Genomic DNA, 17,043 nt, shown 5'->3' on the forward strand with positions numbered 1-17,043 from the left:
ACCTGTAATACCAGCACTTTGGGAGGCTGAGGTGGGCGGATTGCTTGAGCCCAGGAGTTCGAGACCAGCTTGGGCAACATGGCAAAACCTTGTCTCTATTGAAAATACAAAAAAAAAAAAAAAAAAAAAAAATGAGTGGGGCGTGGTGGCATGCACCTGCAGTCCCATCTGAGGTGGGAGGATCACTTGAGCCTGGGAAGTCGAGGCTGCAATGGGCCATGATCGTGCCACTGCACTGCAGCCTGGGCAACAGAGTGAGACCCTGTCTCAAAAATAAATAATTAAATAAAAAATAGACATCACTGCTACCTGCTGACCGTGATGCACAGGCTGAGGGGCCAGGTTTGTTACCTAACACTTTCTTATGAGCTGGTGTAACCTTCCTGCTGCTGCCCATCTGGGACACAAAATGCTAATTGCCTACATTACCCCTTTTCTCCTTCCAAGGTAATACATTTTTAGCTGTGCCTAGGGTTGCACTACCTAGGACTACATTTTCCAGTCTAGGACTACATTTCCCAGAATCTCTTGCAGCTAGGTGTTGGCCACATGTCTAAGTTCTGGCCAATGAGATGTGCATGAACCACCCCCCTTCTCCCCACCATCACCTTTCTGTGGTTGGAATGAAGATGCAATGGTGAGCCTAAAGCAGCCATTTGGGGCCACAAGGTGGAAGCCACAAGGAGAGAGAGGCAGAGCAAAATGGAAGGTGTATAGGTCCTGGTGACTTTGGAAGGTTCGTGGCAATCTCAAGTGTCTACATTGATGTTGTTGGGGGATTGGAGATAAATGTCCATCTTGTTTTTTTTTTTTTTTTTTTTTTTTTTTTGAGACGGAGTCTCGCTTTGTCGCCCAGGCTGGAGTGCAGTGGCCGGATCTCAGCTCACTGCAAGCTCCGCCTCCCGGGTTTACGCCATTCTCCTGCCTCAGCCTCCCGAGTAGCTGGGACTACAGGCGCCCACCACCTCGCCCGGCTAGTTTTTTTTGTATTTTTAGTAGAGACGGGGTTTCACCATATTAGCCAGGATGGTCTCGATCTCCTGACCTCGTGATCCGCCCGTCTCGGCCTCCCAAAGTGCTGGGATTACAGGCTTGAGCCACCGCGCCCGGCCTAAATGTCCATCTTGTTTAGCCCACTGGTCTCTGGGCTTCTGCAAGGCACTCGTCCTTCCTCACCCTCAGGCCACCCGCCACTCACCTCATTGGACTGGCGGATGGTCCGCAGTGGGATCCACACAGTGCCCACCATTGTGTCCCAGATGAGACCTTTGTTCCACACCTCCACTGTCAGTCCCAAATCCAGACGGTTAATCTCGCTGCGGAAAAAGGAGAAGGGGCATCGAGGGAGCAGGAGGGAGGAAACGAGGGCCCAGAGAGGTTAGTTCATTCACCTGAGAACATACAGCATACTGCAATTCAAACCTAGGCTTGGGAGTGTCCTAGGTGGTAGGGTAACATGGTGGTTCTTATTTTATAGAGGGGAAACTGAGACCGGGGTGGGAAGTTAAGAGCTCGGGGTATCACAAAAGAACCAGGATTCAAAGCCGGGAAGGACGGCTTGGGAACAGATGTTAGACCTCGCCTGCACCTTCATCTTTCTGAGCCCTTCCTTGGCCCTCCAACCCTGATCATGCTGGGTAAGTGAGAAAGAGGCTCAAATACCCTCGTAGCTCCCTTTACCCCCAGGATAGGGACATTGGGGGCACCTCTGTCCTTCGCAGTGTCATCTCCATCTAATGAGGTGAGGACACAATCCCACCTCCAAGCACTTTCCCTACAGGCCTCGCCCTAGACATATGTGGATTCGGGGGAGCAGGAAACTTAGTGAAATGTGAGATTCACTGAATTTACAGTTCACCAAAGATTTATCTTAAAGAATGTATTTTTAAAATATGTCCGGGCGCGGTGGTTCACGCCTGTAATCCCAGCACTTTGGGAGGCCGCGACAGGTGGATCACCTGAGGTTGGGAGTTCAAGACCTGCCTGACCAACATGGAGAAACCCCGTTTCCACTAAAAATTCAAAATCAGGCCAGGTGCGGTGGCTCATGCCTGTAATCCCAGCACTTTGGGAGGCTGAGGCGGGCGGATCACGAGGTCAGAAGATCGAGACCATCCTGGCTAACACGGTGAAATCCCATCTCTACTAAAAATACAAAAAATTAGCCAGGCGTGGTGGCGGGCACCTGTGGTCCCGGCTGCTCGGGATACTGAGGCAGGAGAATGGCGTGAACCCGGGAGGCGGAGTTTGCAGTGAGCCGAGATCGCACCACCGCACTCCAGCCTGGGGGACAGAGCGAGACTCTGTCTCAGACAAAAAAAAAAAAAAAGGAAAAAAATCTGTTGGCCAGGCACAGTGGCTCACGTCTGTAATCCCAGCACCTTGGGAGGCTGAGGTGGGCGGATCACATGAGTCCAGGAGTTTGAGACTAGCCTGGCCACCATAGGGAAACACCATCTCTACTTAAAACACAAAAATTAGCTGGGTGTGGTGGCACACGCTTGTAATCTCAGCTACTTGGGAGACTGAGGCAGGAGGATCACTTGAATCTGGGAGGTGGAGGTTGAAGTGAGCCGAGATCACGCCACTGTACTCCAGCCTGGGCAACAGAGTGAGGCACTGCCTCAAAACAAACAAACAAACAAAACTGGTGGCAAGGCCTGGGAAGGCATGATGCCTTGAAGTTGTAGCTCGGGGGGTGGTGGTCAGGGAGGGCTTCACTGAGGAGGTGACACAAGCTGAGACCTGAAGGAGAAGAGCCAGCTGGGGACAGGAAAGCAAGTGCAAGGGCCCTGGGGCAAGAATGAGCTGGGAGGTGTTGGAGACAAGGGGCAGAGGTGGGTGTGGCTGGGGCAGGTGAGGGAGACAGAGCGAGAAGCTGGTGGGAAGTGCGGGGAAGGCGGTGGGTTTTATGGTGAGGTCGATGAGCCATGGACAAGTTTGGAACATGGGAGCGACAGGATGTGATTTGCAGTTTTAAAAATATTCCCCTGGCTGCCTGGAGAACAGATTGTAGGAGGTGGATGGCACAGGAGGCCAGGGCGGAGGCTGGCGGGCAGCGGGGACTTGGCTGGTGGCCACGGAGACCAAGGGAAGGGATTGGATTGGGGATGTGCTTTGGAGGCGAGGGTGATAAGGTGGACATGGGAAGAGGGAGGACAGAGGGGAGTCGCCAGGGATTCCCTGGTGTCCAGCTCTGCCCTGAGGGGCCAGCGAGGTGCTGGGCTGTGCCAGGGGCCCAGGTCATGCCAGACACTGCAGACTCACAACATGAAATCCTGCTCCCAGCTGGGCTGGCTGCCCCGCACCGCGATGGTCGTGCTCTTGACATTCTGAACTTTCAGGGTCACGTACGTGTTGAATTTCTCTGTGGCAGTGAGAGCAGCAGTCAGCGCTGGGGCTCAGGGACTCTCCAATGCCCTTCCCAAGCTCTAGACGATCTGCTATGATCTCTTCGGGAATTTCTGGGCCACTCACCCCCTAACCCACAACCCTAACCCTCAGGGCACAAGGGAGGGGCCTCAGTGCCGGGAGACGTGGAATTTTGGGATACTTCATCCACCTGCTTCGAAATGACCATGTCATTGGTTTTCGGCTAAAAAGACTGAGGTCCCAGAAAAGGGGAACAACATTGACCGTAAGAAACCCCCTTGGCAGGCCGGGCACGGTGGCTCGCGCCTGTAATCCCAGCACTTTGGGAGGTCAAGGCAGGAGGATTGCTTGAGCCCAGGAGTTCGAGACCAGCTTGGGCAACTTGGCAAAACCCTATCCCTACTAAAAATACAAAAAATAATTAGCTGGGTAGAGTGGCACCCACCTGTGGTCCCAGCTACTTAGGAGGCTGAGGTGGGAGGATCGCTTGAGCCTGGGAGGTTGAGGCTGTAGTAAGGCATGATTGCACCACTGCACTCCAGCCTCAAAAAATAAAAATTTAAAATAAAAATAATAATAATACAAAAAAGGCAGGGCAAGGTAGCTCACGCCTGCAATCCCAGCACTTTGGGAGGCCGAGGCGGGCGGATTAAGATCAGAAGTTTGAGACTAGCCTGGCCAACATGGCGAAACCCCATCTCTACTAAAAATAAAAAAAATAGCTGGGCGTGGTAGAAGGCGCCTGTAATCCCAGCTACTTGGGAGGCTGAGGCAGGAGAATCGCTGCTTTAACCTGGAGGCAGAGTTTGCAGTGAGCTGAGATCACACCACTGCACTCCAACAGAAGGAGACTCTGTCTCAAAAAAAAAAAAAAAAAAGAAGAAGAAGAAGAAGAAGAAGAAGGAAAGAAAAGAAAGAAACTCCTTTCGCCTCTCAGCTTCATTTTTCCCACCTGTAGCCCCATCTAAGAGTCCCCATTCTGCCTCTTAGGACCCTGGGAAGAGCCATTGGCTCAGGGCAAGCCCCACCCCTTACAGAGTCTCCAAGGATGGCTGGGGAGACCCGCGGACCCCCATACAAACTGCAGGGACCCCAGGCCAAGGGCTGCCCCTCCCCCTATTTAATCCTCTGACCCCTCTCCTGATGCTCCGAAGACATAAAGCCCAAGTCTAAGTCTGGGCTGGGACCCCCTCCCCAGTTTCTCCAAGAGACAGACAGACAGACAGACAGACAACACCGGACAGGACAGCAAAAGAAGCTACTTACCTTGGGCACCATCAAACTTGGCTTTTTTGACTGTGGAGAGAGACAGAGATAGGGAAGGGAGACGGGAGAGATGTGGGGAGAAGAAAGGCAAAGATACAGAGAGATTCAGAGACACATCAAGATAGAGACATAAGGAGAGAGACACGGAGGAGAGACAGGCAAAGATAAAAAGCAAAAGAGACAGATGTTAAAAAAGATAAAGATAGAAACAATGTCAGAGACAGAGACAAGGGGAGGAGGAGAGGTAGGAAAGAGGAGGCAGGGATGAGAGGGAGAGAGAGAAGCCATCAGACAGATGAGCACAGGCAACCCTAGAATGGAAGGAAATTTGGACACTGAGAGCATTCCCTACCTGTCCCCTCCCTGCATCCCCTGTCCTCATCAAATTCCCCAAGCTCCCAACTAGCTGTGCCTTTACCCACAATTGAACAAGATTAGAAAGAAAGAGCTGGGCAGATGGTGGGAAAGGCCTCCTACAGGAAGCCCTCCAGGATTGCCCCAGAAGAAGAGGGGAAGTTGAGGAGGTGGAGAGGAAGAAGGCGAGGATAAAGACAATCTCTGATGACTCCACCAGCCCTGTCAGGTCAGCAAGACCTCTCCCTCAATTGTCCAGCTCAGTCTGCGATGTCAAATGCTTCTAGGGTTTGGGAAAGCCTCAAAGAAGGCTGGGTGAGGTGGAACGTAGCAACCCAGAGAGCTGGCTGTCAAAATGCTTGTGGAGGGCAAGGCGCGGTGGCTTACACCTATAACCCTAGCACTTTGGGAGGCTGAAGCAGCTGGATCACCTGAGGTCAGGAGTTCGAGACCAACCTGGCCAATATGGTGAAACCCTGTCTCTACTAAAAATACAAAAATTAGCCAGGTGTGGTGGTGGGCGCCAATAGTCTCAGCTACTCGGGAGGCTGAGGCAGGAGAATCACTTGAACCCAGGAGGTGGAGGTTGCAGTGAGCCAAGATCATGCCACTGCACTCCAGCCTGGGCAACAGAGTGAGACTCTGTCTCAAAAACAACCAAAAGTAATGCACATGGAGACACCCGGGTCCTGGCTGGAGGGTTGACAGAGATCGTCCAGCCCCACTTGCTTGTGGGAAGTGCAACCTGAATATATGTCAGGCACCGCCCCGCGCCCCCGCCGAGGTCCAGTCTTCTCACATTTCACATAATCCCACAGCCCCAAGAGATTCATAAGCCATTTCACCCCATCCTGGCTCTTCTCAACGGGTATTCAGTTTCCACTGCCAACACCTCTCACACCTTGCTTTTGTCCTCCACATCTTTTTCCTCCACTAATTCTCTACTCCCACCCCCAATCTTCTCCCACACTGAGCTCTTCCCTCCTTTTCCTTTATTTTTTTTCTTTTTCTTTTTCTTTCTTTCTTTTTTTTTTTTTGATGGACCGAGTCTTGCTCTGTTGCCCAGGCTGGAGTACAGTGGTGCCATCTCAGCTCATTGCAACTTCTACCTCCCAGGTTCAAGCAATTTAGCTGGGACTACGGGCCAGCTAATTTTTGTATTTTTTAGTGGAGACTGGGTCTCACTATATGTTGGCCAGGCTGATCTCGAACTCCTGACCTCAGATGATCCGTCTGCCTTGGCCTCCCAAAGTGCTGGGATGACAGGCGTGAGCCACCGCACCTGCCCCTTTTGTTTCTTCCCTCTTTTCTTCTCCCTTTTTCCTTTTCAAACTAGTGTCTTTGTTTGTGTAGGCAGTGCATGCACATGTTGTAAAATCCAAAACAACCAAAAGATTAGACACCGAGAATAAAGCTCTTTCCATCCCAGCTCTTCATCTCCCTCCCAGATGCAATCAACGTTGGCAGTTCCTTGTACCACTGGAGATGGTCCATGCGTCGGCAATCATACCCACGTTCGTCTTGCTTGATTTCCAAGACAAATGGCAGCATTTGACACCCACTGTTCTAATCCTTCATGTTTTTTCAGTATGTCTTGAAGAGTGTGTACTAGCGAGCTGAAGGATAAATTCCTAGAAACAGAATTGTGTTTCTATGGGCAGATGTCACAGCCTCCCATCCCGGGTTTGTATCTCTGTCATCTCTTGAATTTCTGTCTCACAAAAGGCACCTGAGTGGAGCCAGTGAAGAGATAATTCTCATGAAGAGCGGGGGAAGTGTGATGGCCCTAAACACATGTCAGTGAAGACTGTCTGTTCCTGGCCAGGCGCGGTGGCTCATGCCTGTAATCCCAGCACTTTGGGAGGCCAAGGCAGGCGGATCACTTAACGTCAGGAGTTCGAGTCCAGCCTGAACAACATGGGGAAACCTCGTCTATCCTAAAACTACAAAAATTAGCCGGGCGTGGTGGCACGCACCTGTAATACCAGCTACTCGGGAAGCTGAGGCGGGAGAATCGCTTGAATCTGGAAGGCAGAGGTTGCAGTGAGCCGAGACTGTGCAACTGCACTGCAGCCCTTGGCTGGGCCTTGAGAGAGGTGAGTGCTGGTTTGAGCTGGGTTCAGATTCCAGAGCTGTGTGACCGTAGGCAAGTGAATCCCTCTCTCTGGTTCATCTCAGTTTGGTTCCATCTCTGTCTTTTTTTTTTTTTTTTCTAGGTCTGGTTTTCTCTGTCACATCCTCAGCTCCACCTAACCCCCAGGGAGCGCACCCACCCAGCACCTCACCCCTGGGACTGAAAGAGGCTCAGGAAGACTCAGGAATGAGCCCAGCAGGAGCTTTGGGCCAGGCTCCTGGAGGAGGTCCAGTCTGGAGGGGTGGGAACTCTCTGTGAAAGGGGTGGGCAGGGGAAGGGGCAGGAGGGAGAATGGTGACAGGGTTGGGGGTGGAGGGGACGCTGACAGAGGCTGAGAAAGGCACCCATAGCTGGAGGGACTCATATAGGGAGAGGAGAGAGGAAGAAATGATGGGCGTGAAAGCAAGAGAGGAGAGTCTGGACAGATGGAGAGAAATAGAGACACAAGGAGACAGCGAGAGCACCAGGCATAGAGGCACATGCCTGTAATCCCAGCTACTAGGGAGGCTAAGGCAGAAGGATCCCTTGAGCCCAGGAGTTCAAGACCAGCCTAGCCAATGTCGTAAGATCCCATGTCTAAAAATAATAATTTAAAAGAGAGAAAGAGGCCAGGCATGGTGGCCCACACCTGTAATCCCAGCACTTTGAGCCTGTGGTGGGTGGATCACATGAGGTCAGGAGTTTGAGACCAGCCTGGGCAACATGGTGAAATCCTGTCTTTACTAAAAATACAAAAATCAGCTGGGCGTGGTGGTGCACGCCTGTAGTCCCAGCTACTCGGGAGGCTGAGGCAGGAGAATCACTTGAACCCGGGAGGTGGAGGTTGCAGTGAGCCAAAATCGTACCACTGCGCTCCAGCTTGGGTGACAGAGCGAGACTCTGTCTCCAAAAAATAAAATAAAATAAAATAAAATAATATTATTTATTATTATTAATAAAAGAGAGAGAGGGAAAGATTTCCACTGGGGGGCAGGCAGGTGGAGGAGACACTGGGGAGAGGAGAGGCAGTTGGGGGAGAAGGGTGGGGATGCGTATGGGGATGGGAAAGTGACAGGCTCTGGGGGGGCCTCACTGGGGTCTAGCCTGAGCTGGGCTCACTTGAAGCTCCTCCAACTGTGCCCCGTTTTATAAACCATGGATTTAGGCTCAGAGGGGAGCCCAGTAGCTCCTTGATCTTTTCTGTGTGTGTGAGCCTCTCTCTGTTTCCCCATCCCTGTCTCTCATCTCCCTCCTCCCTGTTCTATTTCTCTCCACTCTGGTCGACTTCTTTTCCTCTCTGTTCTCCCCTTCTCTCTCTGACTGTCTCTGCCCTTCTTGTGCCCCTCCCTTGGTCAATTGGCTCCTCTTCCCTAAGCCTCAGCTCCTTCCCGCAGCCTCTCTTGGCTGGAGGGGAATGATCTCCGTTGGGGTCCTCAGGCAGTGGGGGACCGGCTGGAGGGCTGTACCCTCTGACAGCTGAAGCCAGGCTCCGGCCCTTAGCGCCCTGCCGAGGTCCAGGGTGAGGACATCCACGATTTTTCATCGCTGGGGCTCCGAGTGGGAGAGGGGTCTCAGAGGGAAAAGGGGACAGGGAAGGGGGCCGAGAGTGGAGAGAGGGTCCTCAGGAGGGAAGGGGGTTCGCGGTGGGGGAGGGGATTCGGGAAAGGGGATAGGCGCAGAGAGGAGGGTGGTCTCAGGGGGAGGGGCTTGGAGGAGGAAGGGTGCTCAGAGAAGGAACCGACTCTCTCTCCCCGTCTTCCCCGGTCAGTAAATGGTCCCTGAGTCACCGTCTTCGTCGTCATATCCCGCCACCTCCCCGCCCGCGCCGGGTTGCGGTATCAGGGTCAGCGGGGCGGAAGCACCACCCTTCCCCAGCGGGCTCCAGCGGGCTTCGGGTCACACGCACGAGGCTATTTATAGCGTGGGCGCGCGGAGGGCGTGGGCGGCGCGCCGGCGGGCAGGGGGGCGGGGAGGAGGGGGGTGCCCACTGCCGTCCCCAGCGCGTCATGCGGCCTCAAAGGTCTTTGGGGCCCCCCAGCAGCGCTGACTGATGAATGTAGTGGCTGAACCCGGGAGGCTGAAGCAGGAGTTCAGGCTGCGGGACACCCCTGCAGCCTGGCTCGGCGCCTCAGTTTCTGCATCTGGAAAATGGGGAGACGGAGTGGCTGACCTCCCTTCCCTCTTCTTTCTCCTCCTCTTCTTCCCTCCTCTTCTTCCCTCACCCCTTCTGCAGAATCATGATTGTAGTGTCGTATATACTACTATTATTATTACTGGTATCACTACTGTTTTTATTATTTGGTTGTGTTCTAAAGGTGTCTCTGGCCTGGATTCTAGGATTTGAACACCCTGGATTCTTTTCTTTTTCTTTCTTTTCTCTCCTTTTTTTTTTTTTTTTTTTGAGACAGGGTTTCTGTCTGTTGCCCAGACTCCAGGCTGGAGGGCAGTGGTGTGATGATCATGGCTCACTGCAGCCTCGACCTCCCAGGCTCAAGCAATCCTCCCCACTCAACCTCCCGAGTAACACAGACTGCAGGTGCGCACCACCATGCTTGGCTATTCCTTTTTATTTTATTTATTTTATTTTTTTGTAGAGATGGGGTCTTACTATGTTGCCATGGCTGGTTTCAAGGCTCAAGTGATCTTCCCACCTCGGCCTCCCAAAGTGTTGGAATTACAGGCATGAACCACATGGCTGATTGACCCTGATTCTAATTAAGGGGGACTCCAGGGACTCTTGGGGGCACTCGTTCCCTGACCTGCCACGTGGAATGGGGTGGGGAGACAGGAGGTGGAGATCCAGCTGTCTAGGGCTTCTGAAAGCCCACCCGCCCCAGGATTAGCTTGAGGGAGGGGAGGAAGCGTAGAGAATCCAGAAATAGATTCTAGGAGATTTGATCGTTTTGTGTGTGATGTTGGTGGAGGGCATTTCAGCGGGAGATGGATGGGCTTTAGGATAAAAGACCTCAGCTCTGCTGGTTTCGCATCTGGGAGAGACTAAATGAGGACCCTTATCCTCCGTTGACACAAATAGACCAGAGCCAGACTGAGCCTTCAGTGTAAAAAACACCAAGAACATGGAGTTCCAGAGAGCTTCAGGAATCAGGAATTTCTGTGTGTGTTGTTTACCATGTACCACTTAGAACTAGGCCTAGCCTATAGTAGGTGCTCATTAAATAGTAATTCATGGAAGGAATGACGTCACCTCCTCCAGCAGCCCTGGGAGGTTGAGCTAAGAGCTGTCCCCCAGTGGCCCCGGCAGGCGCTGTCCACGGTGCTGAATGCTCGGTCCCCGCCCTTGTACCCTCAATGAACTTGGCTCCCTCCTGCGAGTGGGCCTGGGGAAGTCTCTTGGAGCGCTCCTCAGGCCGCAGAATGCAGTGGACTCTCGGAAATGTCCTACACTTAGAACCGCCTTCCAGAAAGCTTTTAGTCCCCATTAATGAAAACATCATCACTGATTTTTTTTTTTTTTTTTTTTTTTTTTTTTTTTTGAGAAGGAGTCTCACTCTGTAGCCCAAGCTGGAGTGCAGTGGCGCGATCTCGGCTCACTGCAAACTCCACCTTCGGGGCTTCAGCGATTCTCGTGCCTCAGCCCCCTGAAAGGCTGGGACTATAGGCGCGCGCCACCATACCCAGCTAATTTTTTTGTATTTTAGTAGAGATGGGGTTTCACCATGTTGCCCAGGGTAGTCTTGAACTCCTGAGCTCAGGCGATCCGCCCGCCTCGGCCTCCCAAAGTGCTGCGATTACAGGCGTAAGCCACCGCGCCCGGCCCATCATTGATTTTTCATGTCTTTTGCTCATGATTATTGGGCCTTCCCGTAGGCTGGGCGTCGTGCCAAGGGCTCTGCAAGCCTCATTGGAGAGTTCTGACAAACATAGATGGTGGGTGTTACTCCTGTGCCCATTCCACAGATGAGCACAGCAAGGAATGCAGAGGATGTAGGACTTGTCAGGAAGTGGTGGACTTAGGAATTCACACTCAGGCGTGCTGGACCCAGAATGCCCTTATTGGCACCTTGCAGAAGAGGTTCATTGTGTGTGGAAGAAAAGTGAGGCCAGGTTAGGGAAAGGGTTAGGCTGCAGTCCTGAAGATGCAACTCTGGAGGGCATCCCACGAGGACGGTAGAAGCTAAGACCTAGATGCAGCTCCTCCTACCTGGAGGGTATCAGAGACTGAGTAGCCAGGAACAGAGGGATGTGTGAAGGCTTCTTAGGCAAGGCGCAGGGGAACAGCACCGATGAATGGAGAGATTGTGACATGTCTGTTTACTAGATGCATGAAAGAAGAAAGCAATCCTGACTGGGCACGGTGGCTCATGCCTGTAATCCCAGCACTTTGGGAGGCCAAGGCAGGTAGATCACTTGACAGACAGGAGTTTGAAGCCAGCCTGGCCAACATGATGAAACTCCATTTCCACTAAAAATACAAAAAATTAGCTGGGCATGGTGTTGGGCATCTGTAATCCCAGCTACTCGGGAGGCTGAGACAGGAGAATTGCTTGAACCCAGGAGGCGGAGGTTACAGTGAACTGAAATTGTGCCACTGCACTCCAGCTTGGGCATCAGAGCCAGACTCTCTCTTAAATAAATAAATAAATAAATAAATAAATAAATAGAAGAAGGCTATCCCAGGGCAGATCCTCACCCCACAGAAGGGACTTGGCTGTCTCCCAGGTCCTGGGGGCTGACAGAAGGCTCAACCTTCTTCTGCCAACCCCAGTAGGCTCTGGAGTCAGTCAGCTCCACCTCTGGCTTTGTTACACCAGGCAAGTTGTTAAAGCTCCCTGAGTCTCAGTTTTCCTCATCTGTACAATAGGGCTACTGTGAGAGTTAAAGAGGGCATGGGCATAAAAATCCTCAACATTGTGCCTATGAAATGCTGGGCCAGGCACAGTGGCTCGAGCCTGTAATCCCAGCACACTGGGAGGCCAAGGCAGGAGGATCACTTGAAGTCAGGAGTTCGAGACCAGCTTGGCCACTAGAGATGTATTTGTATTTTTAGTAGAAATGAGAAACCCCATCTCTACTAAAAATACAAAAATTAGCTGGGCGTGGTGGCACATGCCTGTAATCCCAGCTACTTGGGAGGCTGAGGCAGGAGAATCGCTTGAACCCAGAAGGTGGAGGTTTCAGTGAGCCGAGATCACACCACTGCATTCCAGCCTGGGTGACACAGTGAGACTGTGTCTCTAAAAAACAAAACAAACAAACAAACAAAAGCTGGATAAATGGAGTTTGTTGTTGATATTATTGTAAGTTGTGAAGCAAACCTGCCCTCACCTAAATTCACTGATTTGTTCATGTCATTTATTCATAAAATGTTTATAGAGCCTTTAAAACATCAGTTGGTGTGGTGGCTCACACCTGTAATCCTAGCACTTTGGGAAGCTGAGGAGGGCGAATCACTTGAGCCCAGGAGTTCAAGACCAGCCTGGGCAACAGGGCAAAACCCTGTTTCTGCAAAAAATAAAAAAATAAAAATAAAAGTTAGCCGGGTGTGGTGGTGCATGCCTGTAGTCCCAGCTACTTGGGAGGCTGAGGCGGGAGGATCGCTTGAGCCCTGGAGGTCAAGGCTGCAGCAAGCTGAGATCGTGCCACTGCACTGCAGCCTGAGTAACAAGTTTTGAGTGAGACTCTGTCTCAAAACAAAACAAAACATCAAGTGGTCTGTGCAAAATGCTGTGAAGCACATAGGAAGATCTGGAACTGACCTTTCACACCACCATGGTTTTGCTCATGCTGTTCCCTCCACCCAGAGCATCATCTCCCTCCTGCTAATCTCTCCCTCATCACATCTTCTGAGACTCAAATAAATGGTGGTGGTGGTGCAATCAGGGCAGGCTTCCCAGAGGAAGAGAGCCCTGGATACCCCACTCCTCAGCTCCCTTAGCCCTCCCTCACCTCTTTCATTCTAACTCCATGGGAGGTGCATGGGTGGTGAATAGGAATAGGGTTGGGTCCCCAGAGCCAGGAACAGTGGCTGGTATACAGTTGATGCTCAATTAATGCTTGTTGCATAAATAAAATGAGTGACTCCACGAAGGAACCAGGTAGCATTTGCCATTCACAGCCTCAGGATCCTGCCAGGACCTCGCGAGTGGATTAAAATGTTGGGGAGCAGCGGGACTCCACGTGGATAAGTAAATGAAGGGGGCAAAAATAAGACCCATGAATCATACAGGGTGGTCTGCTATGTGTTGGTGCTGGGTGTATACACAAGAGCTTGCATTTGCCTATACTTGCTTGGATATTTGCAGCAGTAGTTGGCTTATCTTACCAGAGCAGGCAGGCGCCTGCCTGTACATGGATATGAGCGTGCATGTGTGCAGGGTATGTGCACCATTTCAGTGCAGGTGGGAGTCTGCACATGTGTGTCTGGGAGTGGGGTGTCACTACATCAGAGACACATTGGTGTGTGTGAGCTTGTGGGTGATAGGTGGAAAACACACATATTGATGCTTGCACGTGTACATGGATGCAGTTCTGTGGCAGCTGTATTTGTTTATATGCATACATGTATGCACTTGTGTGCAATGAAATACTCAAATGTGTATTTACTTGTATGCATCATCATCCACTTGTTGAAAGGGGGTGGTTTGAATGTCCAGGCAAGTGTTGTCATGTGCGTACACACATGGCTTTGACATATGCTTATATGAATATATGTGTGCTTCATGGGGTTGGGGACCTTAACAGATATTTATGGGTACATGTCTGAGCGTTAGGACATGAGTGAATCTCTTTTTTTGAGACAGAGTCTCACTCTGTTGCCCAGGCTGGAGTACCGCGGCAGGATCTCAGCTCACTGCAGCCTCCACCTCCCATATTCAAGTGATTCTCCTTCCTCAGGAGCACGCCACCAAGCCTGGCTAATTTTTTGTATTTTTTTAGTAGAGACAGAGTTTTACCATGTTGGCCAAGCTGGTCTTGAACTCCTGACCTCAAGTGATCTGCCCACCTTGGCCTCCCAAAGTCAAAGTGATGAGATTACAGGCCTGAGCCACTGCGCTCAGCTGGACATGAATGGATCTTTATGTGACATGTATATTGTGAACATTCATCAGACACACGTGGATACATCTATATGCGTGCTGGCAGACACACAAACACACTCACACGTGTGTTGCCAGGACTATATCTGTAGTGGCAGACTGTGTCCTATATACATGTATATGCTTGTGTTCACACAGGCGTTTGAGTACACACGTGTGCCTATGGAATGCGCCTTCCCAGGCACATGGTCTGCGTGGAGCCTTCGTGCATCCTAAGCGTTTGTGTCCACACCAGGAACAAGTCTGGGTATGAATGTGTGTAGGGATTGGCAAACGCCTGTGGGTCCCCGGTGGAGGGGAGGCGGGGCAGGTATTTCCTCAACTGAGCTCAGGCAACACATCAACGCATCTCAGCCTAGCTTTACTCCTGCCAAGCCCACCCCAACACTCCCCATCTCTCCTGCTCAACCATCCCAGCCCCTCCTCTCTCTGGGCACCGTCCCACCTCTTCCTGGGAGACTGGCCTCACCCAGCACTTCTTCTTCTCCCCACCCCTCCCTGCCTCCTACTCCTCCTCACTCCAACCTCACACCTCCCTTTACACCTCAGGGCCTTACCTCCCACCCCCGTCAACCTCTTCCCCAGCCTTGCCCCTCCCAGCAACTCCTCTCCACTCAGCTGTGTCCCTCTCTATAAGGTCCACAGAATCCAGCACAGTCCTCCCCCCACGTCTCTGTTTCTGGAAGCCTCATCCCTCTTGCCTCCTGCTGCCCCCCCCTTAATGCCACCCCCGCAGCCGAGCCTCCTGTTTGCGTCAGAGTTAAGGGTGAGATCCCCACCCCCCTCACTCCACTAGGCAAACCTTCCAGAGAAGCCCAACTTGAAGGATGTGAGGCGGGGTGGGGCGGGATGCTGGGGGGAGAAGAGAGAGGACAGAGGAGTCTGCCAGGAACACCCACGTCGGAACCTCCTCCAGTGCCGCCTCTAAGAGCCCGGCTACTTAGGGCAGGGGGAGAGGTCAGTAGGGGGTCTGGATATTCAAGTTCTCCTCCCATTCCGTCCTCAGGCCTAGGCGGTGGAGGCCACCTAGGGGTCTCCTTCACTTCCCTACTCCCTTAACTCCATAAGCCTGGAGGCTAGGGGCTGAAAGAGTTGACCTTTGACTCTAGGGACCCTTCTTCCACCACCCCCAGCCCCGTCCAGCAGAAACGAGCTTAGAGAAAGGAAGCCCCTGTCCCTTTAAGAACACCCGCGTCCACGCCGGCCCATCCCGGCCTGATTTGCACTCGGAAGCCGCCGCGGCGGGGAGCGGGCGGGCGGGGCAGGGTTTGTGAATGAAGCGGCCGAGGGGGAGGGGAGGGAGGAGGAGGGGCAGCGGGGGCGGTTCCCGGATCCCAGGCCTGCCCACCCTGGGTCCAGGCAGCAGGAATTCAGCACACACACGCTTCCTGTCGCTCCAGGTCTCCCGAAGCCTGCCGTCTCAGGCTTGGCCGACACACCCCTTCCCCCACCCCAGCCTTCTTGAAGTAGGTGGGAGTGATGGGGGGACCCCAGTCCTTAAGAACCAGGGGTTCAGAGCTCTGTAAGCGTTGAACGGCGGTCCACCTCCACCCTTGCCGCCCAAGGTCTCCCAGAGCTTGAGTTCTCAAACAGGAGTGCCCAGAACGCCTGGGTTCGGGTGGGCTGGCTTCTCCCCAACCCCAGAGCCATAAAGGTGTGGGGTAGGGGGTCATGCCCCTCCCACGTCTCCCTCCCTCCCCCAACCCCAACGCATAGCGTGGGCCTGGGCGTGGGCCTCTGTGCAGATGGCGTTCTGGCCCCAAAATAGCTCCCCCCGCCACCCCACGTCTCCCTCCCTCCCTCTCTCCAGCGCAAAGTGGGTGAGGTGAGGATGGGCCGGGAGGGGGACCAAGGGACATTGCTCTTCCAAGAAGTAGGCTCCCTGCCAAGAAGGCCCTGAAACGTGTTTGGGAGAACTGGAGGGGGCAGGGAGCGGGAAGACCTTCTGGCCATTCCTCCAACCCCCTCACTCGGGAGACCAAAGAGTTAACTGGAAAAGTGCCCCCAGACCCCCAGTCACAGCCCTCTCTGGACGTTGGGAGGGGTCTCCTGTCTCCACACTCCCCCCACTCCAGTCCTCTTTACACCCAGGGCTGGGAGAGTCCTAGAACTCGTGGATGTCCTGATGGCCAAGCCCCTCTACCCATATCTTACATCCCCACGGCTTGGAGAACCCTCCCGCCGCACTCTCCTTCGAATTTCCAGCCGGGTCCGCGTCCATGAGGACCCGCAACCCAGCCCACAACACCAGATCCCTTCCAAGTACCCCTGCAGGCTTCAATCAAACCACCCAGCCCATACTCTTCCTCACTGACCCTCTAAAAACCCGGTCTACACAGACGCCCCAGTCTAAATTGTTTCCAGGTAGAACCCCGGATCCCCGTCCACGTCCACACGGGCCTCCGCGTTCAGCCGCATCCACACGACCCCTCCAGCAGCGGCCACCAGGACCCCCGAGAGCCCTGCCGTGTCTACACGGATCATCCCTTCCGGGGCCCTGCTGCGTCGACAAGGGCTACCCCTCTCAAAAGTCCAGCCGCCTGGACTCGGGCCACCCCCCAGGATCCCCCTAGGAGCCGCATCCATGCGGACCCCGAGCCCAGCCCGCGTCCAAACGGGTACCCCGACCCCCAGCCTCGCCTCCTACCTCCAACGCACAGCAGAGACATGTCTCCGGGCTCGCAGGCGGACCGGAGGCGGCCGGGCCGGCTCTGTCGGGTCGGGCTCAGCGGCCGCTGGGCTGGGGCATCTCCCGGCTGCAGCCCGCGCTTGGCTCACGCCGGGGCCCGGCCGCCACCGGCCATCTTGGTTCAGCACCGGGGGCGCGGACAGCGCCTGACGTGGCGCCGATGCGGGGCGGGCAGGCGGAGCCCAGGGACG

General features: G+C 53.5%; 1 protein-coding gene and 1 long non-coding RNA gene across 24 annotated transcripts in view; both read right to left on the reverse strand.

Annotated features, from left to right (window-relative positions):
- Positions 1 to 16,987, reverse strand: part of UNC13A (unc-13 homolog A) — a 97,652-nt gene extending 80,665 nt beyond the window's left edge. For 11 of the 23 annotated variants that reach the window (XR_013409224.1, XR_013409220.1, XR_013409222.1 and 8 more), the window contains exons 1-4: positions 16,811 to 16,987; positions 4,639 to 4,668; positions 3,268 to 3,367; positions 1,199 to 1,316 (exon numbers count right to left, since the gene is read on the reverse strand). Coding sequence is in view for 16 of the 23 variants with exons in the window: in XM_077978329.1 (XP_077834455.1) it covers positions 1,199 to 1,316; positions 3,268 to 3,367; positions 4,639 to 4,668; positions 16,811 to 16,832 (270 nt within the window). In the remaining 7 variants the exon portion in view is untranslated. Of the gene's footprint in view, positions 1 to 1,198; positions 1,317 to 3,267; positions 3,395 to 4,638; positions 4,669 to 16,785 lie in introns of all 23 variants that reach the window. The other 12 variants (XR_013409223.1, XM_077978324.1, XM_077978321.1 and 9 more) reach the window with 3 other exon arrangements.
- LOC144336856 (uncharacterized) lies at positions 9,463 to 13,925 on the reverse strand. The gene is made up of 2 exons (XR_013409227.1): positions 12,715 to 13,925; positions 9,463 to 9,573 (listed from the first exon to the last, which is right to left on the reverse strand). It is a non-coding gene; the product is annotated as an uncharacterized LOC144336856 (long non-coding RNA).
- Positions 16,988 to 17,043: the final 56 nt, after the last annotated feature.

The sequence above is a fragment of the Macaca mulatta genome, chromosome 19 (genome assembly GCF_049350105.2).
Source record: "Macaca mulatta isolate MMU2019108-1 chromosome 19, T2T-MMU8v2.0, whole genome shotgun sequence".
Classification (NCBI taxonomy): Eukaryota; Metazoa; Chordata; class Mammalia; order Primates; family Cercopithecidae; genus Macaca; species Macaca mulatta.